This window comes from Gymnogyps californianus, chromosome 5 (assembly GCF_018139145.2).
Source record: "Gymnogyps californianus isolate 813 chromosome 5, ASM1813914v2, whole genome shotgun sequence".
In the NCBI taxonomy this organism is placed as follows: domain Eukaryota; kingdom Metazoa; phylum Chordata; class Aves; order Accipitriformes; family Cathartidae; genus Gymnogyps; species Gymnogyps californianus.
Window position 1 is genome coordinate 46,310,505 of NC_059475.1, and position 22,956 is coordinate 46,333,460.

General features: G+C 47.5%; 1 protein-coding gene across 1 annotated transcript; it reads left to right on the forward strand.

Annotated features, from left to right (window-relative positions):
* Window positions 1–2,369: 2,369 nt before the first annotated feature.
* Window positions 2,370–18,054, forward strand: VASH1 (vasohibin 1). The gene is made up of 7 exons (XM_050896817.1): window positions 2,370–2,833; window positions 7,954–8,042; window positions 9,170–9,226; window positions 10,317–10,391; window positions 11,439–11,820; window positions 12,216–12,328; window positions 12,924–18,054. Exons 1-7 carry the CDS (start codon window positions 2,564–2,566, stop codon window positions 12,994–12,996), a joined length of 1,059 nt encoding a protein of 352 aa, XP_050752774.1. The 5' UTR covers window positions 2,370–2,563; the 3' UTR covers window positions 12,997–18,054.
* Window positions 18,055–22,956: the final 4,902 nt, after the last annotated feature.

The window sequence follows — 22,956 nt, forward strand, 5'->3', positions numbered from 1 at the left end:
AATAATTCTTAATGTGCCAAAAATGCCAACTGATCTTTACAAAATCTCTGGCTGCAAGTCGGGGTTATTAGCATTTCCCTCTTACAGATAGAAAAGCTGAGGTACAGAAGGCAACACGAACTACCAGCCATGAATTAGTGCTGGAGCTCAAAATCGAAACCAGCATCCTTGCTTCTATGGACATCTGTGCTCATTTTCAGCCAGGGGAGGGAATACAGCTCTAAAAGAAGCATTTAGAGCCCTTGCACCTTATCCTTTCCCCAGTGCTGTTACCAGAAATATACCTGCCACTCAGCCAAAAGGCAGATGATGTCCCCCAATATTCCTGTGCACTGCCATCGCATGACTGGCACACTTCCAGTCCTGTGTCTGTAGGGGAACTGGGGACCACTGGGGAAGAAGGGACCAAGGACATGGGAGGGTATGAACTATTCTTACAAAATGTTTCCACTCAGGGGCTGTAGAGTGATTCCCGCCACAGCCTTTGCAGCCTCTTTAGATGTAAGGAGTCAACTTCTACCGATCTCCACTTGCTCACAGATAAAAGTCAAAGACAACCATAAAAACACTAAAAACCTTACTGAAGTGATAAATCAGCACTGCTCAAGGTCCCCATTCAAGAGAAAATCCTTATTCAGTGAAGAAGTATATGTTTAAGTATTACAGAAGTCAATATAGACTGCATGAAGCAATGCCGGTGATTTGTTTGGAAGGCAGAACGAAGAAGCAGGGATATGCATGTAGCTTAATTTTCCTGAAAAGAAATCAACCTTTCAGCAATTTGGGCAATGTTGAGTTCAACAGAGATGCTGTGTTCAAGTATTTTGCCTTCAGAAATGATTTCATGTGAACATCTGTCCACAGAGCATTACAGGAGAAGTGGCATTTCTCTCTGAAATCCTCTGCCAGACTCTGTAATGGTTATACCCAGTTCTCAGGGTGCATCAAATCCCATGGCAACCAGACCCAGGATGTACTTCCCTCATTCCCCACACCGATGCTGAACAACAGCCCTTTGTTTGGAGTGCTAAATGCAAGCATTTCAAGATGCCCTTCAGAAGGTTCCTCAACAGCTGACCTGTTACTTTGTACACATTTCTTTTACTCAGTGCTTAAGTTACAGAACACTTTTTTCTTATACTAGAGCTTTCAAAATGGATTAATATTACAGAGTGGCAATAAAACACAGTCAGCAGTCCCGTCCATGGCAAGACATAGGCTGGCTCTTATGGATGAGGACACAACCATTGTGCCAGGAACACACTGGAGAACAGGTTTCTACATCTCCTGCCTCGTGTGGAGAACCTCCCATCACAGCTGCGCACTTCACAGTACTATAGGAGGGCTGAAAAAGAGAACCAGACCACGAAGCCTGAGCAAAGCACTCAGTCTTTCCCATGCGGTGTATCTTCAGACCTTATATAAAGGTGCATTTTGTGTCTTTGCAGGCAGAAGAGCCGTGCTGGGCCCCTCCTATGAGACAGACGCGCTACACGTGGCACACGCTGAGATCAGCAACGTGGTTCCCACCTGGGGAAAGTCCATCCTTCACGATCACTTTGTGCCACTTGATAAGTCAAAACAGGAGTATCCCAGTTACCTTCTCTGCCACTCACCGCTTTCTACCTGGCAATTTTATCCCAGCTCTTCTGTTCCTCAAAGCTACCTCTACACGGAAACCCGCCCCCGCTTCCAGCGGGGCTTACCGCCCAGCGGGGCTTACCACCTCCCCGGACCCCCCCAGCCGCCCAGCCCCGGCCCTGCTCCCCCTCCTCCCTCACGCCTCACCCAGGTAATTCCCCAGCGCAGACCGCGGCCCGCCGGACACCGCGCTCAGCCGTGTCCTAACGCCGCCGCGCCGAGCCGGCAGCTGCCCCTCACGGCAACCGTTACACGGCCGCGTCCTGGCCCCGCCCGTCCTGGCCCCGCCCCCAGCTTCCCCCAGCAGCTCGCTCCCGCCCTCCCGCCCCGCCCCCCTTATCTCCCGGCCGCAGCCTCCTGGCCTTACCGCCCGCGGGCAGCGGCACCCCCACCCCCCGCCAGCGGCAGGCCGGCTCCGGGCACGGCGGTGGGCGGCCGCCGCGACCCGAGGCCTGCGAGACCCCGCGCCGCCCGGCCCGGGGCGGAGCAGAGCGGAGGGGAGCGGCGCCCGGCCCAGCCCCGGCCCGGCCCAGCGCGGCGCCGCCCCGCGCGGGGGCTTTGTTACCCCGCATGCAGCATCGGCCGGGGAGGCGGCTGTCCCCGCCCGCCCCCCCGCCCCGCGGAGCGCTCGGGAGGCGGCGCGGCGGGGGCGCCCCGGCGGCAGGCCCGCCCCGCGCGGTGCCCGCCGTCACTGCCGCGGGCGGTTGGGCCGCCGGCGCCTCCCCCGCCGCGGCGGCCTGATGCGGCACCCGGCGCCGCCCCGCCTGGCTTTTTCTCCCCTTTTCCCCGAAAACCCTCCGCCTTGATATCTCCGGGGGCGAGGCGGGGGCGGTGACGCCCCGTGCCCGGTGCGCCGGCCATGCGGGGCGCGGCCCCCGGCGGCCCGGCGGCGGCCGGCGGGCGCTGAGCGCGGGCGGCGGAGATGCCGATGCCGGGGGGCGGCGGAGCCGCGGCCGCCGCCAGGCACCCCCCGTCCGGCGAGGCGGCGGCGGCGGCGCCGCGGGACGAGGAGCAGCAGGAGGAGGAGGGCGAGGAGGATCTCCGCGACGGCGGCGTCCCCTTCTTCGTCAACCGCGGCGGGCTGCCCGTGGACGAGCCCACCTGGGAGCGGATGTGGCGGCATGTGGGCAGGATCCACCCCGAGGGGGAGCGGGTGGCGCAGAGGATCCGGGGCGCCGCCGACCTGCCCAAGGTGAGCCCCCGCCTCGGGGCCGGTGCGGCGCGGGGTCCCGGCGGGAGCGGCCGGGCCGGGCCGGGCCGTCCCCTGCGGGGCGCACGAAGGGAGGAGGGGAAACGGTGGCATCCCGCTGGGAGGGGTCGCTCGCCTGCTCCCCTTGGAGGCCGGGCTCCCCAGCTCGGGAGCGATCCCTCGGGAAAAGGGCCCCCGGGGGGGCTCTTGCAGGAAGCAAAGCCACGCTCTAACTCGGAGTGCGGGAGGCTGTCTGCGGGGCTCTGCCCTGCCCTGGCGCACCAGCAGCACCCTCTTCTTCTAAGGCCTTGCTGGAAAACAGACTTCAGGTGGCTAATGTGCGAGCCCCCTGGGAGGGAAATGGATTGCCCTAAAGAGGAAGACTGGATAAATGATGAAAAGATGAGGAGAGTTAAATTTAGAAGAGTCGGACTACTTGAGGTGGGAGGGTGAGACAGGCAGAGGTGAGTCTTTGAACCAGAAGCAATTAGATTTGGGTACAGTCTCCCACACCAAAAGGCATTCTTGCACAGAATGGTGTCTGTCAGAAGAGAGACTCTTGGTGCCAAAGAGTTTTAAGAGGAGTTAGCGAATGCTTGCAGAGCTTGTTGCTGGTGTAGGGTCAGATGTTGTGATTTCCAAGCGCGTTCCTGGCCTTGCTGCAGAGAACTCTACAAAAAGAGGAACTGGTGATCATTTCACTTAACCTTGTGCCATACTGAAACATTTGCATGTGAATTCTTGTGATTGTTGCTATCTGTGTTGCACCTCAGCCGGAGGAAAATCTCCCCCTTTCATTGGCATCCTGTGAACAAAAGACACTGCAAACATTTGGTGTGTCTCTCCATTGGTGGGTTATGAGAGTATTCCCATCACAATAACAGAGGAAATTCAAATACAAACAGATGAAGTTTTTTCTGCTCAGGCTTTTTTAGCAAGGACTTACCTCCTTGGGAAGGTAATTTGAAGTATGCAAGAACATGCTATTATAGAGTGCACAGGCAATCCGTACCACTTTCCACGAGGAACTCTGGAGAAGCATGTGATGTAACATTCTTTGTGTAGTGAAGAGTTACAGGCATCTGTGGCAGCAACCAGAACAAATCTTGAATCCTGATTACAGTCCCTATTCTAGCCCCACTAGACTTTTCCTTCCTTTTCAGATTTCCTTCCTTCCCTCTGACTTTGTCCTCAGCCAGGGTGAAGGCTGAAAACATGTTTCAGATCAATCAGAACATGCACTACTTAATTTCCTGACCAAAAGGGCTGATTTGGCCAGGAGAGGTGAGGGAGATGGAAGAAAGAAGTTGACAAACAAGAGTCCAGTGCATGAGGGGAGGGAAATAGTGTTCAGTTTCTGGTTTTGGTCTTAATGTGAAGTACTTCCGCTGTTCTCACTTACTAGTCTTGGTGCCAAAGGGTTACAGTTAGGGGACAAAAGTGGTATGAGCTCTTGCAATAAGAGGTGAAATGGGGCTATCCATTTTTTTTTGGCATCTGCTAGCACCCCTGGGAACCAGATCTATAAACTCTTATTTGGTGCTCCGCAATCTGAGATTCCATTCCCAAGCTCACCAGGCATACAGCTGAGAGGATGCTGGGTTGCAGGAAGCAGCAAGGATGGATGGGCTCTGTTTCCCTATCTCCTTTTCCCCTCTAGGGATGTGTTTTTATCTTTATCTTTGAGGGCTGCTTATATCACCACCCGTCTCTGTGCCATCAAGTTTCTTTGAATGGCTGATGCAACAGATGAGAATTAGGGCAATGAGTGTACTCTGCAGGGCTAGCTCCTTTGAAAAGCCAGGTACGCTCCATGTGCTGGAGGGTGAATAGGCCTTTTCAGGTGTTGGGAATTGGACAGTGGTTTGCCTACTCCCAAAATTTTTGGCCTTGAACGGTAGCCAGTATTGGGTGTTGGGGGAAATAACTCTCAAAAGAGTTGTCCATAAACTAAACTTAATACTGTAAAATGATTACTGCAGGAGGCTGTGATCAGATTTTATAAATATGTTCACAGATCAGCTGCAGGGGCCGTGTCTTCCACTTGGGTGTGAGAGCTCAGAGATCTCCTCTGGTCTCCATTTCCTTCCGGTAGATTTGGGGTGAGTGGGCATCGAGTGAGCCGTGCCACGGTGGCAGGACGTAGTTGATTGGCCATGCATGGTAGGCTTGAGAGTGCCACCCTCCTGTAGGTTGTTTCCTTTCTAGCAACCAGGTGGGATATTGCTTTGCTTGGAGCTGCTGGGACCATCACATGGGTGCACACTGGAAATACAAAGTGATATGTGCTTGCCTCATTAAGAAATGATGGACCTTAAATGAGGTGGTTATGAGGGCAAAGACAGGAAGAGTTGCATCTAATGGGTTCAGAGAGAGAGAGAGAGAGAGAGAGAGAAAAAAAATCCAGTTTCCTTAGTCAGGCTAGCAACTGGGATTGGTATTGCTCCCATGTTGCTTGCAAAAGGAAGATTAGGGAGGTGCTTGAATACATATAAGCACCATAAAAGAAACTGTTGCTAAACTAGGCTGGCCAAAAAAGCACCTCTGTGATATGGGTAAGGGTGGAGCTTTGTCTGTGCCTTGCTCCCGTCTGCCTTGTCTCATGTATAGCATGGCCTTCTTGGTACATGAAAATCTCTGTTGTTCTCGGGATCCCCTTTCTGAAAGCAGAGTCCCAATCCCATGCATATAGCCAGCCTGCCGGGGTGCATGAATCTAGGAGTGAGGTGATGCAACCCCTCCACACAAGTGATGAGGGACCAAGGACGTGTTCAGTCAGTCTGCTAAGCCTGGCAAAGGTATGTGCTCTGGGAAATCTGGGCTCTCTTCCTAGCTCTCTCTCCAGCTTTCATAATAACTAAAGGGAAAGCAAAATAGATCTCATTTCCTATCTTTTCGATTACAAATAAATTCCTGCTTTCTGGAGGATTGTGAAGACTGCCTAATATTTAATAGCCCTTCTGAGATGTGCAGTGGACATTGCTGGGTAAGAACAAAGCGTTAGGGTTTCCCATCCTGTCAGTGTGGGATTGAGGGATGGAGACCTTATTCCTCTCCATTGCCCCATTAAAATGCTATAGACCTGATGCAAAAGAAACTGTAGCCCAGTCTGGGCTGCAGGCCCAGATCTGAGAGAGAGAGCATGCTGTACTTTCATCAGTTTAATTACTTGAGGTGCAGGACGCTCTTCTGCATTAACTAGTCCCCTGCTGAACTGGTTGCCATTACGCTGTCTCCATGTCGCACAGTCCTTTGAGGAAAAGGGGATCTGGGGGTCTGTACTAGTAAAGGGAGGAGTAACTACCCAGAATCATTAGTCTGTGCTGTCAACATACACTTCATCTGTCTACACTCAAAAAGCATGAAAGTCTCCATGCTGAAGAAATGAAACAAAGTTAAATAGTCAGCCTGTCCTGGTTGTTACCTCTTTCATTGTTTCTGCCTGGAAATGATTTCCTATGACTCAGTGTGTCAGCTCACAGCATCCAAACTGACTCAGCTCGTGTGGTTCCAGAGACGGCTCCATCCCTGTGCCGCTCTCTGGAGCCTTCCCTGCTTCTGCTGCGGCTGAACCAACCCAGTTTCACATCTGCTGCTGCCGTTCCTGTGCCATCTTCTGCAAGTGAGCCAGCCGGTGCCTCTGCTCGCTCCACGCAGGGTACGGAAATGAGGCACTGGAGATGGCAATTGGCACCTCCAAGAGGTGCTAGGAAAATGGGTACCAGTGGCCAAATGGTGCTACTTAGTTTTCCAAAAAAAGAGAAAAGAAAGATCAAAACACGGGAGAGAAAATGGATAGAGACAGAGTTTAGCTCAGTGTTTACTTGCTGATGGTGTTTGGAGCTAGACTGAAAAACACTTACAGGTTACGGTTTCCAGAGGCAGTGACAGCCCATCTCTCAAGGTTAAGCAGCCTCTGGCCCCTGTGCTGTGCGGGCACAAGCAGAGTGCCACCGTGTGGCAAACCAGGACAGGGAACTACCCATGCTTGCTGGCTCGGCTTTCAGCTGGTTCAGGTGCCCGACCTGGTTCACCAGTCACTTGTGCCAACCCAGGGCAGAAGAAGCAGGTATGGAAATGAGCGGCCACAGAAATACACATGGAGGGTGATGAGTGGCTAAGCAGCACTGCTGGCTACAAAACCATGGCGAGCAGAGGCAGTTGTGGACAGCAGAGCAGAAGGCCCAAGGGAAGATCTGGTTCTGACTCACTCTTTCTTAGCTGGGGATAGCCCAGCTCTGGGGGAAGTCTGAGGAGGAAGTGAAAGGCTAAAAACCAAACTGCTGTGAAAAGCTGCACTCTGGTATCAGAGGGGTGTGTGCAAGGCACGAGCTATGCTTCAAAGGGAAAATGCTGGGCCTGTCAGTCACACCAAATTTGTGTCTTCTCCATTATATTTGTCCTGTGGACAGGACCCTTCTCTTTCCTTAGACACATCTTCTCAGCTGCTGACAAGGCTGCAGTTATCCCTTGTGGAGTAAATGGTGAGGAAAATCTGACTGGACCCATAAGGCCGAGGCCTCAGAATGGGACAGCAGTCCGAATGGTAAACTTTCAGAAGTCATTCTCTGACCACGTAATTCAAAACGACGAACACCGCAGGGGGGGAGTCATGATGCTGTCAAGCCCGTGTCCTAGTCAGTGCCAACTCACCTGATACGCCAGTAGGCAGTGAGGGACCTTTATACCCTTGCTTACAGGATTGTTCCGTGCTCTGGTGGCTTCGGGGAAACTCATTCTCCATTTTTGCCTCTCTCTCTCCTTCTCTTTTTGTTTTGTGCCTTCCAGTTTGCATACTCAAATGAGGCCAAGCTCACCCAGGTGATAGCTTTCCTGTCTCGCATCTTGTCATGTCAGTTAATTCTATCTAATTCTTCCAATGTAATGTTGCCTAAATGCACGACCCTTTCACACAGTTTCTCTTGCAGCTCTGTGGTGGTGCTTCATTCTGAATCCCCATTTATCAGTGTGGGAACAGAGGAATGTTCCTGGTGTGGTCACTTTGGGCAGGAAAAAGGGGCTGGTTTCAGAGGAACATGCTCCCTGTAGCTATGCGCCACGGAGTTCAGCAAGAAGCTGGAGAGGTTTGGAAGCAGTGATTCACATTCTGCTCCCCATTTCAGATTCCCATACCAAGTGTGCCTGCGTTCCAGCCGTCCACCCCCATCCCTGAGCGCCTGGAAGCTGTACAGCGCTACATCAGGGAGCTTCAGTATCCTTTACTGTTACCTTAGTCACTGGTGTGATAACCCAGGAAGAGGGAGCAAGGGGACTTTCTTTCCCTGTGAAGAACAGAAAAGCTCATTCTGTTGTAGCTGGAGGGGAACTAAAACTTGCTTCCTGAAAACAGGAAGCTGGACTTCCGATGATGGTTTGTTTGGCTGCTCTTTTTCTTTTCTTTTCTGCCCAAGTTACCTTCTGATCCTGTTCACTGCATGTAACAAATGGGCATGTTGTCAAGGGCCTTTCCCCGCTACCCACCCTTCTAGATCAGTGGCTTTACAGTGCCATTTCATTAAAAACATGCATAGCTGAGACCCTGACAGCTGGATCTCAGATGGACTACAAACTGTGTCACCTCACTGTTAAGGCATGGGTGAGCTGTAGTGGTGAGAAAACTGCCTCTCAAGTCATCCTACTTGAACACTCTTCTCTGTAGCTGTCTAAAGGACAGTCAGCCACCCTGCTTTTGTGCATCTGTGGTATCCTACCCCTTTATATGTAGAGCTGCCTGTGTGACTGTGTCCTGGGAATGAGATTTCTCCATCCCTGTTGTGCTGGACAGCAGGTATGTGCCATGCAAGCACAGTCTAAACTCACTGATGAGATACAGAGCTAGCTCTGGCTTCAGCCCTAAAACAAGGTAAGGCAGCAGACCTTTTGGCACCTCTCACCCATCTGAGGTGGTTGTGCTCTGGATTGGGTCCCAGTCAGTCTTAGAATAAGGTACCATGAACATTTCAACGCTCCATGCATTCTGTGCAGACCGGAGCAGGCAGAGATGTATCAAACTTTGTTCTGCCCTGGTAACTGGAAAGCTGAGCAGAGCATGTGCTGTCAGCATGGACTTTTGGGAAATGGAGTGGAAACCTGTGTGTGGGAAGGAGAAAGAGAAGAATTGACACGAAGGTAATACAGCGGAAGTAAGGAGGGACTATAAATGGGAGAAATGCAGGGGAGAGATGCAGGGGAGAGAGCTGGGGACTTTCTTGCATTGGTCTTGTATTTGTGGGATCATGACTTTGCTGTAAGACTAGTAAGTAACATGAAAGTTCTTCAGACAGGTTTTCTTCAAACTCTACTTTCCAAGCTGCAAAGCCCTTAACTTCTTGCCTCCAGGTACAATCACACTGGGACACAATTCTTTGAGATTAAGAAGAGCAGACCTCTGACTGGGTAGGTGCTGGCAGCCCCTACAGCATTTAATCCTTGCTTTAAGATGTTGGGGCCTTGCTATACCCACTGCTTTTTCTTCCATCCCCTAGCCAAGGGTTTAGGTGGCACTCAGGGCTTTCAGTACCGCAGCTCCATCCTACTTTAGGTGACTTGATTGTCTGTTGCCTGGGGCACGGCTGGGCAGAGCTGTGTCTGGCCTTTCTCAAGGACAAGAGTAGGTTTTGTTGTCATGAATCAGTAAATCCAGTAAAATAACATAAATGTATTTCAAAGTTGTGCAGATTCTGCCTGCTTGTAATTGGAATGTAACTATATGAACTTCTGATGGATTCTGAAATTAGGTCCTGCCCTAAACAAGCTTTGTAAAAGCCAAGTATCTATTTACAGGTCTAACTTCATAGCTCCCGTGAGTGCCTTTGCAGAATCTAGGCTCACTAAGCTTTTGGTGTCTCATACTTTGAAGGAGAAGGGGGATTCTCCTGACTGCAGATTTTGGGAAAAGCTGTGCCCCATAAGTTCCTGGAGATAAGCACCTGATGTTCATTGACTCTCTTGGCCAGAATACTGAGAGTCTCCCAAGACTGGCTTCTTACTATTGGTCTAGTCCATAGACTTATGTGACCCCCAATGTCTTGTGTTGTAATCAGTGCAATGTCTCCTCCACAGTATTTGTTGAATGGAGAGTAGGGTTGATGCCAGAGAAGAAGGCTTCACTGTCCTTGAACCTTGTGAGGCAAACTTTGCTGGCTCTTGGTCCTTTGAGGCTTCTGCTTGTGGTCACATTGTCCATCCAGAACTCACTGAGCCAAGTGCTGTGGTCTCCCTGAGAACAGAGGTTAGCCTAGTAGGCAGCTTTGCTGTAACTCACTGAAGGGAGTTCCTTGTAAGCAGCGACAGCATGTGGTAGAGACCTGGTTTGGATTTAATATCTTCCTAAAGAAGATATTTTCTTCTGTTCCCTGTCCTCAGTGGGCCACCTTCTCTCCTGGAAACGTACCTTACTTATATAGTGCAAAAGGGCTGAACTGGCCATACTTGCATAGCACAAGCCCTCTAACTGTCCTTGTCTTTCCCTTGTCCCACTCTGCAGGCTGATGGACCTGGCCAAAGAAATGACCAAAGAGGCCCTGCCAATAAAATGCCTGGAAGCTGTGATCCTGGGAATGTATCCTTTCCTCTTGGAATTGTGCATGTCTGCCCATCCTTATGTTTTCTCCTCTGCTCTCTTACGATGCTTTGAGGCTGCTGATAATATTGTCACCAAGCCCCACATCCCCCTGTTTTCCCTCCCCAGCTGTCCCAAAAAAACCCACCAATAAAATCCAAATCGAAGCAATTCTCTGAAATATCAGAACTAGTTCTTTGGAGTTGCTCTTCCTTCCCCAAGAAGGGTGGTGCTGCTCTGGGCAACTCTACCAGTGAGCAAAAGACAAAGGAAGGATCTAAGGAACATCTAAAGAGGGGCAAAAATAATACCTAGAGTTAGGTCAGGAAGTCCTTTGTGGATAACATTGTTCCCTTACTACAATGTTGCCTGCATGTGTTCTACATTAAAGTAAGTTAGGGATCCTCCCCAACTTCTAATTATGGTGTATGTCACTACTATTATGTCTAACACTGCCTGCCAGCTTAGGCAATACCTTTATTAATTCTAGATATGTGTCGTCTTTAAGTACACATCTTTCCTAGCTATCTTCCAGGCTTAGTCTATGTCATTCAGGCTATAGATTCTTGATGCACATTGGCAAAGCCACCCAGAGGGGCAGAGATGGCAAGTGAATGGTTCAGAAGGGTAGTCTGATGAGTATTTTGTCCTGAAGTTTCCTCGGTTTGTGTGTAAAGTAGTAGCTAGTAAAACAGATTAAACAAACTGAGGAATAATGCTACAGCGTTAACAATTTGGGAGCTATGGAATACAGTACACTTGAGGTGTTAGCATTGCAACTTCTGCATCACAAAACTGCGTCGAAATTAACTTCCCTTTGTTGACCGTCTTGTTGAAGAGGCCAAGTCTGGTTTCCCCATGACCCAGATGAAAGTAGGGCAGCTTGCAATGAGCTGGACTCTTGATCTGGAAAACAAATCCTGCCTATGCGATGCCTGAATCAGTGGTGAGTCTGCTGAGCAGGCTAGGAGGGTTTGGAGCAGGAAGGAAGTATCTTGTCAAGAAAATGGTATCACTAATTGTTTCCTGAATAGTGGCTGCTGTCAGTTACCTCACCAACAACATGACCACGCTGGACCGTTTCCCCATCAGCTTCAAAACCCACTTCTCAGGGAACTACTTCCGACACATTGTGCTGGGGGTGAACTTTGGAGGCCGCTATGGGGCACTGGGCATCAGCCGACGTGAGGAGCTCATGTACAAAGCACCCGTCTTCCGCACACTGAGCGAACTCATCTTTGACTTTGAGGAGGCATATCGCCGCTGCTGGCACACTCTCAAAAAGGTGAAGCTGGGCCACTGTGTGTCCCATGACCCACACAGTGTGGAGCAGATTGAGTGGAAGCACTCCATCCTGGATCTAGACAAGCTAACCCGGGAAGACTTCCGCAAAGAGCTTGAGAGACATGCCCGTGATATGAGGCTGAAGGTAAGCAGCAAGGACGGAGTAGTTCGCTGCTGCATCCGCCGTCTTGCCTGGCTGATGGTGTGCTGGGGGAATGAAGTGGCAGGAGGCTCTCCTAGATGGTCGTGGAGTAGAGGGTGAATTGGAGGCTGGGGGCTCTTTTCCTTTGTATACAAGCTGGTCCCCTAATGGACACTTGTGCAGTACTGCAGTTGCGATTAGCTTGGACTGCGTACAGTCCTTGGAGCCATACCTGTCACTGTAGCTTGTTTTTTCTGGCTTTTGCATTTTTGATGCACTTGCCTTGCCTTTTTGTCTTTTATTCCCATATAAGTCATCATTGTTAGGCTTTGCGTTTTCTGGTTACTACTTGTATTGGCTTTCTGCTCATGTTGCTCTTACTTTAATTCTTCTGGCAGATTGGCAAAGGAACTGGGCCACCATCTCCCACGAAGGACAGAAAGAAAGATGTCTCCTCCCCACAAAGAGGTCAGGCCAGCCCCCATCGGCGCAACAGCCGCGGGGACCGACGGTGAGTGGGGCTGCTGGGCAGGAGACCTATCTAGAGCATCTCTGTTTTACTCACAGACTCCACCTTGCTGTCTGTTTTGGATCCTTCTGATGTCTTACTGGGGTTCTTTATAACAGGGGATACTTCTCTGACCTGCAGTAGCATTCTTCCCTAGTCTGTGCCTTTGTGAGTTTATCATTGCTTGGGGAGTGGGGGGATAGCTGGTTTTTTGTTTGTTTTGGCAGGGAGGAGGAAGGCAGCTCAAACAGACAGTGATCTTGGTAACTGATATTTAACCTTATGCAGGGGTATGAGCTCTGGTGTCTCACAGACCTGTGCCCCAAAGAGATTCCAAAAATTACACTGCTGTCAGTGAGATTGTTTTCCCGAAACTGATCTGGGGTACCAGAGTGGACTTCCTACTCTTCCTAACCTGCATTCTCTTCTGTGGAGGTCACTGGGAGAGTTACTGGAGGTTGCAGAATAATCCTGCCCTCAATAGTGCAGGATAAGTCTGAAGCTTTCCAGTACCTTGTCCTGTGCTACCATCTCTATGTGTAGCACCTCCTGACGGGAAAAACAGTTTCTGAAGAGTTCTTACCCACTTTGCTCACAGGCCATCTGGTGAGAAGAAGCCTGCCGATTCCAAAGCCATGCCAGACCTCAATGGGTACCAGATCCGGGTGTGAAGAGAGCTGTGCCTTGTGTGCCTGGCTCCACAGACTTCTTGCTGGCCACAACTGGGACCTGGATCCACCTGCAGTGATTCTGACAAAGGGGACAGGGGAGGGGAAGCGGAACAGAGTGCTGATCTTCCCAGGTACTTCCTAGTGGGTCAGTCCCAGAGCTGGATCCCATGGGTCCCAGAGGATTCACCTGCCTGTTTCTGGGAGAGGTGTCCATCTTAATTCACTAAAACAAGTATTTTAAAAAAAAAATAAAAAAGATCTGTATGTTGGTGAGAGTTTGCTGCAGGAAGAATATGGAGTGGGATCAGCAGACTTGCTATCAATTTTTTTGTGTTGACAGCAAGTAGATGAAGCCTCTTGTCGACAGTACTTCTTCCCTGTCTGCACAGAAGTCTTCAACCCATGCAAGGCCTGCAGGGCTGAGGGAGAAGTGATGCTGGAATGGGATGGCCCCCACATCTTGTGCAAAAACTCCTGGTTTTGTCATTATGAACACTTTGTTTAGCATTGCTCTTGTGAGACAGGGCTGAATTTGCTCAGCCTGATTTATTGATCATACAAGGGCCTCTCATCCGGAGAAACCACATCTTGTGTGTTTAGTCCTGCCTATTTCAAAGCATTTCATTGTCTCTGAGGGGGCAGACAGTGGGATGATGATCCTCTTTACCCACTGCAATGCTGGTGAGCTGTTGCTGTAAGTCCTTTTGTGGTTGAGTGGGTCAGGATATGCCTATGCCATTGCCATATGAAAACAGGCACAGAGACCTCAGTTGTCCCAGCAGTGGAGGCAGGGGCAGGCAGGGGCTAGTGGGAAGCCTGAACTTTGAGTCATCTCTTCATCAGCCTTCTCTCTATTAACTTCTAGTGACTGCTACTGTGAAAGCTTGTGGAAGGCACTTCAGTCACTGAGGTATGAGTTTTAAGAGTAAATAGTTAAAGAAGGATTTAATGATGTGAACAGGTTTTACAAGCATTTTTCCTTTCCACAAGGGTCTTGCTCCTTCCTCACTGTAGTGTTAGTGCTAGAGTTACAGACACCTGTTGGTGGGAAGCCCTGCTCGAGGAGATTGCAGCTGCTTTCCTGACAGCTCAGCCCAGAGCCTCCTGAAAGTAGTTCCCCACCCCAGTCCCAGAGCTGTGCTTGTGTTCTGGCTCTTTGGATAGCTGCAGTATTTAACAGCACCACTTATGCTAGCCTTCCTCAAAGGGCTGGGCTGGACCTTTCTGCCCGCTTACAGCCTTGACTCTTCCTACGCTTCTTTTCAGGGGAGTGTTGTACTACTGATCAAGCAGCGTAATGCTTGTCAGAAATTTGGAGTGTTGTCAGACCCTTCTTTGAGGCCTAGGGCCTGGAAACAGTGGGGTTGCCAGAAGTCAGAACAGCATGGCCTTGAAGTGATCTGGATGCGTGGATCTAGGGGATGCAAAAACTGAGCTTGGGAGTGGGAGTATCCTTGAGAGAAACTGAGTCTTGTTTTATCACAGCACTGACAAGGAGCTAAACTTTCTGAAATACTACAGATTTGATTTTGTTAGAACTGGGCTTATTCTTTCCTGTGAACCAGTTAGAAACATGATGGAGCTTAGCTCTACCAGGTTTTTTGTTGCAGTATTGCTGTGCCACACCCTCATATAACCAGTGCTATTTTGGTGGCACAGAATGGGTTCTTATCCCCAAACAAATTAGCTCTTCTGTTGAGTTAAAGCAGTGTTAATCCTTGAAGCACCACCCACAAGCGATTTAACTCAGGCCTTACAGGTTCCTAATTGTACATCCTTAACTGTGATGTAATTTGCAAGGCGCTATATCCATACCACTACAGTCTGTCCTTCCAAGCTCTCTTTGTAGTCTGTACTTTTCTGCTATGCTGTACGACCAGGACAATCCATAGGGAGGTGGCAGAACTTGCTGGTGATCCAAGATAAGGTTAATCCAGAAAAGGATGCCAGTTTCCACAGTGCAGTGCAGCACGTGTCCCCTCCCTTGCACTCCAGCTACATGCAACAATTTGAAATTAGACAGCAGCAGCAAGCCAAGCACCCATTTGAATGTGTCCTCTGGTCAATTTTGTGTGGCTGTAAATTAACATATTTAGTGTCTGGATGCTAACAATGATGTTAGCTGTAAAGGTACCACAGTTACCTGTAAATAAGTTGGGTCACTTCGAAGCCACAAACTGCCTTTGCATAATTTTTGCTATGCAGCGGACTGAAAGTTTAGGTGCCACTGTGAATCACACGATAAATACAAGCAGCAGTCAGCAAGGGAGACTGAATGTCAGGTTTTATTAAAGTGGATGAAATCCAGAAAAAAAATTATAAAAGCCACTTAGATAAAACTAGGGTGCATCCTCACCATGACTTTGGTTGGTTAATTCAGAGTAACTGAAAAGCTCTTGAGAATAATTAGTAGCTTCATACACAGCACATTCAATAGCTGGACAGACTTGAGCCTTTTTAGATGGAAAGAAGGGGAAGTGTGTTGGGGGGAGGAAGACTTCAAAAGAGATGGGGCAAGTGAGGGGTCAGCAGCAAGCTAATGACGCTTTCTTGAGAGCAGGGCAAAAGGGATGCTCAGCAGTGTTAGATCACCAGGGCAGAATGGCTTAAAACAAAATGCTTTGTTGGACCTGGTAATTAAGCGCTTTCCTGCAGGATGTAACTGAGGCCAATAGCTTAGAACACCAAAGGAAGTGGATGTTTAAGGAATGAATGACAGGTAGAGTTCAAGGTCTCTTAATCCTCAGCTGTAGCCAGACAAGAATACGCTTTTCAAGATTTAGTTGCACAATTATGTATGTTAGGAGGCATTTAATTCTTATGTATCTAATGTTGATGACTTCTCAAGATGGACACAGGAGCAGACATGAGCCCTCTGCAAGGGTTACTATTTCAAGCCTTCTACTAGGTTTCTCTGTGTGATAGAATTCCTGCCCCTTACTGTTTCTGTATCTCCAGTTTAGCAGAGGGTGCAAGAAACTGGAAAATGACCAAACAATTCTCCCCTTCTTGCTCTTGCTCCCCCCATCTTAGTAACAAGATGAATCACTTCAATAAAAAGCTTAGCTTCCTTGCTAACAAACAAGACAGCATCCCCCTGTGACAGAGAGGATTAGTGCAATCCAGATTGATGCTGTAAGAAACCTGAGGGTACAATGAAAGATGAACTTTTGCACCTCCACTTCTTTCCTCCCTCATCCACCTGCTCTGGCTTCTGGTCTGTCTGCCTTTAACCATAAGGAAAAAAAGGCTGGAGCTGAGTCTTTTTCACTTCTGCAGTCTTTAGAGCTACAGAGAAGGAATGAAAATAAGGAACTAGACTGTAACTCATACTCCTTAGTGCCTGCAGAACAAAAAAGATGGATCTTGAGGAGTCCTATTAATTATTTAATGTTAAATATTAATATGATGGCTCATGTAGCACTGGGGTGTAAATTTCACTGTTCAGTAGGTCTGATCTGACATCTGTTCTGCAGTACAAGTCCTTCTGAACTCTGTGGAAGGGAACTGTATCCATACACTAGGAATGGATAAACACTGCCTATGTTGTACGTGAAGTCTAGGTGAGCTTTGAAAGACTTGAACAAATGCTGATCTACTACTAGCAAAACTATTTTAATTGTAATGCAAACCTTGAAATAAGAGTTCCTCTTTATACTTTTATGTAGACAAGTCTCTTGATACCTGGCCAACTGCAATTTTTTAAATGGATGAATGGATTAGTGAGCAAACCTTTCTGCTACAGTGTCACTCTGCTATAAACTTCATACACTAAAGAGCAGGGTTGGGTGTCCATCAGTCTGTGACACACTAGCCTTTTTTTTTTAACTCTGGTATGATAAGGTATGTTAGCAAGTGTTTTAGCTGGGAGTGGAGTGGTTTTTTTCAGTTGACTGTTTTACCTGTGTGCCACTGTATGGGTCAGTACATAGTATGCTTGGATCTACCAGAATAAATGACTCCAGAACTGTGGTTGAAACGTCGTTTCTGTTCATGCAGTAGCTGTATTGCTGTTACCAGATCTGCTTAACATGAATTTTTTTTTTTTTAAGTATTTCAGGTGAAAGCCTTAATCAGGTGCCTGCCCCTTAAGGTAGGCTCACATATGGTGTTGTATAGGCTGAAACATGACTGTCCTTAAAATTGCAGAGTTTAAGAAACCATAATGAACAGAAGAATGCTCCTGTTGCCAAAGGGCAAGAGTCTGGATTAGATGGGCTTGACCTTGCTCCAGTAGCTCTGGCTAATCACTTCAGGTGGTTGTTTTAGCCACTTGCTCCTTCTAAGTGAAGTATTTCAAGTGGTCCTGATGATGAGGCACTAGATATAAGCAGGAGGTGCCCTATGTGCCATGCGTACTGTGTGTGCAAGCCTGGCTGAAATAACACCACATATTCCAGTGGTCTTGCACTGTTGTCCTGTCAACATTAAGACCTGCATTACAGATATGTAACTTAACCTAAGAAAGCAAGTGCTATTCTGGCTTGGTGTTTGCTCTGCCAGAACAAGGTGGAGATGGTCCCTCTACAACCAAGCTGAACTCCTTAGGGAATTTAGTATTTTTGTCTGTTTTCTGAGCAGGTGTTTACTTGTATCACAACCACTCTCCTTCAGTGGTGCCCTGGCCCTGTCTGCTCAAGAGCAACTCAACTTAGGCCCAGAAGGCTACTGAGTCCCCCGTAATCTCTGCAGAGCAGAGTTTCCCTCCAGGTCAGGGTTGAGATGGTGCTAGTGGGACCAGAGTGGTCCCCTTCCATGCACATCAGTATTCTACTCTAGCACTGATAGGGTGCTCCAAAACCATTTACATCTTTATCACTGGTACAGCTCAGAACTAAGAAATGGAAGGTTTCTTTCTTTAAGAACAATATCATGTGTGTCTTTTTGTAATTAATCAGTGTGGTTCTGTGTTCTTATGTAGCCAACACAGAACTTGTATTTAGATTTAGTTCTTACTGCACTTCCATAGCCCTCATGTTGATACTTCTTCCTGCTTCCTTTGACACTTAGACAATAAAATTCTCTCTGTACTGCTTTCAGCTTGTACAGAGAAAACAATATGTCTGTACTGTCTTTTTTTCCGATTTAAACTTTCCCATTGTCAGTCAGCTGGGAAGTCAAAGGCACAGCCTTGCATGATGGTATCAGACAGATTATGTATAGATGCCCTGTACTTGCAACACTATGGACACGGAAGAACCCTCATTCTCCTTCAAACATCTGAACAGGTGAGTATGTCTGTACACACAGAGGCAGCTGCCAAAGAGTAAGAAGTATGTATGTGGCTGTGTAGCAAAGGCTAAAACTCATCTTTTCCTCTTGAACTGCCATCAGTCAGGCTGGATGGGAAAAAAAAGTCAGTGGATACAGCAACAAAAATTTCAGTCTTGAAACAATACTGTAAGGGTTAACACAAGCCTCTGCTTGCACTGCTCTACTCTTCAACATATGATACAGTCTCTCTTCCTGGCCTGAAAAGCAATTCTGCTTAATGTCTGTAGTTTAGTGGCCTTCCAAACTAATGACCTCACCAGGACTTCTCAAGACAAATGCTGGGTTAATAAAGGACAGTCAGCTGCAAGATTCAGTGCATTTCCCCAGCAAGGGGGATCCAACTTTATTCAGGCTATCATCTTTCAGGCATAACATACCCCTTCTCTCTAGGGAAATGAGTAATAGCTGGGACCAGGGCCAGGATGTAGGCAAGCCTACAGCACGTAGAGGAAAGGAATAAACATCCCCTAACCTGTTACTCCAAAGAGAATGGCACTTGCAATAGTCCCTCTTAGCTAAGTTAATTATATGAACAACTTCTGCCCTGAGGGGAAGTAACTGCACAGCACCTAGTAGATGGTATGAAGACACAAAAGAAGAAAGTAGCCGCTTCATAAGCCTGCATGGCCTGTGCTCAAGCCCAAGAGTTGACAACAGACTTCAGCAGCAGTCGAAGGCTTCTTGCTCCCCTATTAAATACTTAAAGATTAGTAATATTAGCAAAAAAAGACCAAAATGCTGTGACTTCTATAAACCTCTACTTCAGAAACTTGCTTGAAAATACTCTCTGCCCCATGTCTTTCTTACAGATTTTGCTAAAAATCAGGTAACTCCTAAACCCCCTATAGATGTATAGGTCAGGTGATTGCCAGACAATGGAATGAGAACAGCAAAACAGTGACTTGGCCACAGCTGAGACTAAAAATAAGGCTTTCTGCTCTCTCTTAGATCAGGCTTTCCCCCTGCTATTGATAGTTCCTGCAGTTCGAGGTTTTTAAGTCAGTGAGAGACTACGCTACTTGGACCTTAGTGAAAAATCTTTATTGTGGAAAGGATACACAACTCAGTGAAGCAGTAATTAAAAAAAAAAAAAAAGAAACCCAGTCAGCTACTATGCTGAAAAGCCCAAGACTGCAAAACTTAAGGCTCTCACATGCCTAAAAGCATATAGCAATGCATTCATGAGAGAGTAAGACTGAGCCTTGAGAGCACCATTCATGCAGAGACTGCAGGATTATGGAAGGCAAAGGCATATGACATGCTGTGGATAGCAGGCCATTACAGACTTCAGTTAACTCAGCTGAGTTGGCTTTCCTGGATTATATTTTTATTTTGGTGAAGAGTGACTACCATCCTATCTCCAACCTCACTCTGGGGGAGGAAGGGAGGAGAGGAATAGCTTTAGAATAACTACTGCATTCATCTACCTCCAGTTCAGGACCAGCTCCTGAAAGTGGCCAATAACTGAATAAACTTAAGACTGCTGTAAGCGGCTTTCCATCCAGAAAGAAAAGACTAAAAAACTAAATAACATTGCTAAGGCTTGAAGTCAAGTCTTTTTTGTGTATAAAAGGAAAAATTGGATGGAACAAATGCATCTTTTGTTGTAGCACATGCCAGTGTCTAGTCTAGTCCTTCTCCCATTTGCCACCTCAGCACCTTCAAAGCTGCTGTGTTTGTCTAACCAAAGTTAGGAAAAATTTTCCAGCTCTACTATATAGCATTCCTATTCCCTTAGAGCACAAGAATGTGCAGTCTAAGATCTGAAATAAATAAATTTAGAAATAAAAGGAAAAAGAGCTTCAAGACGAGAATGACATTTTCAGTGGAAGTTGGAGGATAACTTGCCTTGACAGAAGAAGCCAAACTTGTACAGCTGACAAAAGGAAGGAGCTAGAGGCATGCCAGCTGTTAAATCACTCATCTTGGTTATCATTATAGCAGGTAAGTCCTCTACAGAAACTCAGTATCATACTTCAAAACACAATGCAGTACATCCAATGGCAGTGATCATGCAGCTTGTGCATTTCAGTGTGACGCCGCTATGGAAAGCACTACAGGCCAGGCAGCTACAGTCTGGTAAGGAGCAGGTCATAGCCAGCAATTCAATTAACTTGCACAACAGGAAGCCTACTGAAAGGAGATGGTATCCCACTAAGGCTTATGTGCTCCTCCTTTAGATGAGCCACAAAAGGCTTCATCTGCATTTGGCTGAACCTTGGATATGTCTGCAAATTCCTAACAGTACATGCAATAAACGTTCATTAGCGAGGTAGTGGCAATGAGAGGAGAAATTGCACTATAGCAACACCCTGCTTTGCAGACTGTTTGCCAACACCACTCTCAAATATCATTAGGAGCACGACACATACCTTGATCCGCTCTTAAGAGATTCTGAGATGCTGAACTGTTCAGAGCCTCTAAGAGACTCCTCAGAGAAGAGGAACTAAGGTCATGTATATTTCAGAGTTCTCCTGTGCTTCACAAAGCAGGTGGCATACAGGGCACTAATGATAAATCTTAAACTTTTTTTTTTGTTTTATATAACAAGAGTTATTCCCATCTAAGTGGTGGTTTCAGAGCTCCCACCCCTCCCACTTAACTCTTCAGGGGTGAGAAAACCCACTATCTTATGGCTTGACGCTATTTAAATATTGAGTTTATAATAAGACTTAGCCCTAAAGAATTCCACCCATAGCTTTTAACTGAAGAAATACAGCTGCAGAAAACAATAAACATCAGTAACTCTGAAGGATAACTGGATATGGCAGTCGTGGGAAAACAGCTGCTGGAGAGAGACCTCGTAAGGAAAAGGCATGGAGAAAGAAGCCCTCAAGCAGCAGCCAAGTTTCATTTATTAAGAAAAGGAAAGAAACTAGAGCAATTATATTGTTTACCACTCTTCCCATCCCATGTAATTGGGAAAACTGATTATAAAGGGCATCCTCCTAAAGTGATGAACTTAAAACTCTGAGAAAGTGAAGCAAGTCCAACTTTTATCTAAATAGCATAACTAAATACAGCCTAGCAGCTGTGGTGCAATCTAAGCTGTTGTCTAGCAAAGATACTTTGTCAAGTATGTGTTTGCCTCTACAGCTGCATGCTCCTGCAGCTTAGGAGACTGGTAACAGGGTATGTATATACACTGCCAGTGGTCTCTGGCATCCCTTGCCCTAAGTACCAGTCTCCCTGAGCTCTGCATCACTACTAAGATGATGTAGATGATCCTACCTCTATGATACCTTCCCTTTCTGAGTATAGCAGATATTCCTGTTGTTCCACTTTCGTAACCATTTACAGACCCCTCTGTAATTCATCAGAAAGCTGTGCTAATGACAACTGGTCATGCATTTAGGTCAGGAAACAGCGTTACGAGCTACATCTGGAATCTTACTTCTGCGTCCCACCATCAGTTGCTCATTACCACAGCCTCTTATTATATTACTGTGTGCTATTGTTAAAGTATTACAGAACACATTATTTTCTTCCTACAACTATATACTAGTTGCTATTTTAGAGGTAGGGACTCTTTCCACCCACCCCACCTCCAAACTTGTCCGATAGTCCACCACAGCCGGAGGCATTCACAGGTCTCCAGATCCATTTGATGTTAACTCCAAATTGCTCTAGAACACAGGTTTTTTTCTTTCCTGAAACAGGCCAACTCTGTAGGGGTCTATACCAGAGCTTCAGGGACTGGTCAAAACAACCACAGCGATCAACTCTTCAACTCTGCCTTTGTGTGTCTGTATGCAGTCACTAGCAATGGTCCTGCATTTCTGCAATAGTTTCACCTATGAATACCCAAGGAAGCATGTGTGAGCCAGGGCTTCAGGAGCTGCAGGTCCCTCTGAGAGCTTTCTAACCTTCAGAAAGAAGAATCAGAGGACTTGCAGGCATTGTCCTGGGGTTTCTCAGCACATGACTCCATATCCAGCGTTCAACAACTTGACCATTCCAAGTTCATACCATACTATTTCACGTATCAAAAGAGAAAGCATTAGCTTGACCTGTGGAACATTAGGTTTTCCAACAAAATATAGCTGGAACCTTAAAACCTCCCTGAGAGACGCCTTCATGCAAGTTACCCAAAAGAAAAGTCAAGTCTTTGGTTTAAAAAAATGGAAGAAGCACTTGTGATGTTGAAGCACAGCTCCTACGCCTCAGTTACATCACAGGATTGGCAGGGTGCTTCGGCCAGTGCAGGGGCAACCAGTTCACCTGATGGTGTACTGTGCACACCTTATGGGTCTCAATAGGTGGGGCAGGAGGGCTGCTTTCACACAAACACACACGCCCCTCATCAACTGACCATCAGACCCAGCCAGCAATTACAACTGAAGCAGACAGCCAAAGTTGTAGGTGCCAACACTATGTGTCACAGTGTTTTTTTGTTTTGCTTTTGGTTGGTTGTTTTTAAACCTTTAGTGTCTTCCAAGTTTCCTATTACAAAGTTACCAGCTGGTGGGAGTTATCTGCAACCAGGCTGCTTTCTGGCAACCTCTCTTCAAGCCTAGCAGAAAATAAAGCTCTCAGTTCACCAATTTCCCTTTCCTCCCCTTCCTTCACAACCAATTACAAAATCAGAATAAGAGTACTTGCAGAAATTAGTGCAACTGTCAGATAAACAGAGCCACAGAAATACACAGCTCTGCATCCCTCCCCATGTACAAACACCAGTGCCAT

Excerpts from the sequence above, each read along its gene's own strand:
- VASH1 (XM_050896817.1), top strand. The coding sequence starts at position 2,564 with ATGCCGATGCCGGGGGGCGGCGGAGCCGCGGCCGCCGCCAGGCACCCC. Across the intron at positions 8,043-9,169 it reads CGCTACATCAGGGAGCTTCA|GTACAATCACACTGGGACAC; the intron begins GTATCCTTTACT and ends TCTTGCCTCCAG. Across the intron at positions 11,821-12,215 it reads CCCGTGATATGAGGCTGAAG|ATTGGCAAAGGAACTGGGCC; the intron begins GTAAGCAGCAAG and ends TTCTTCTGGCAG.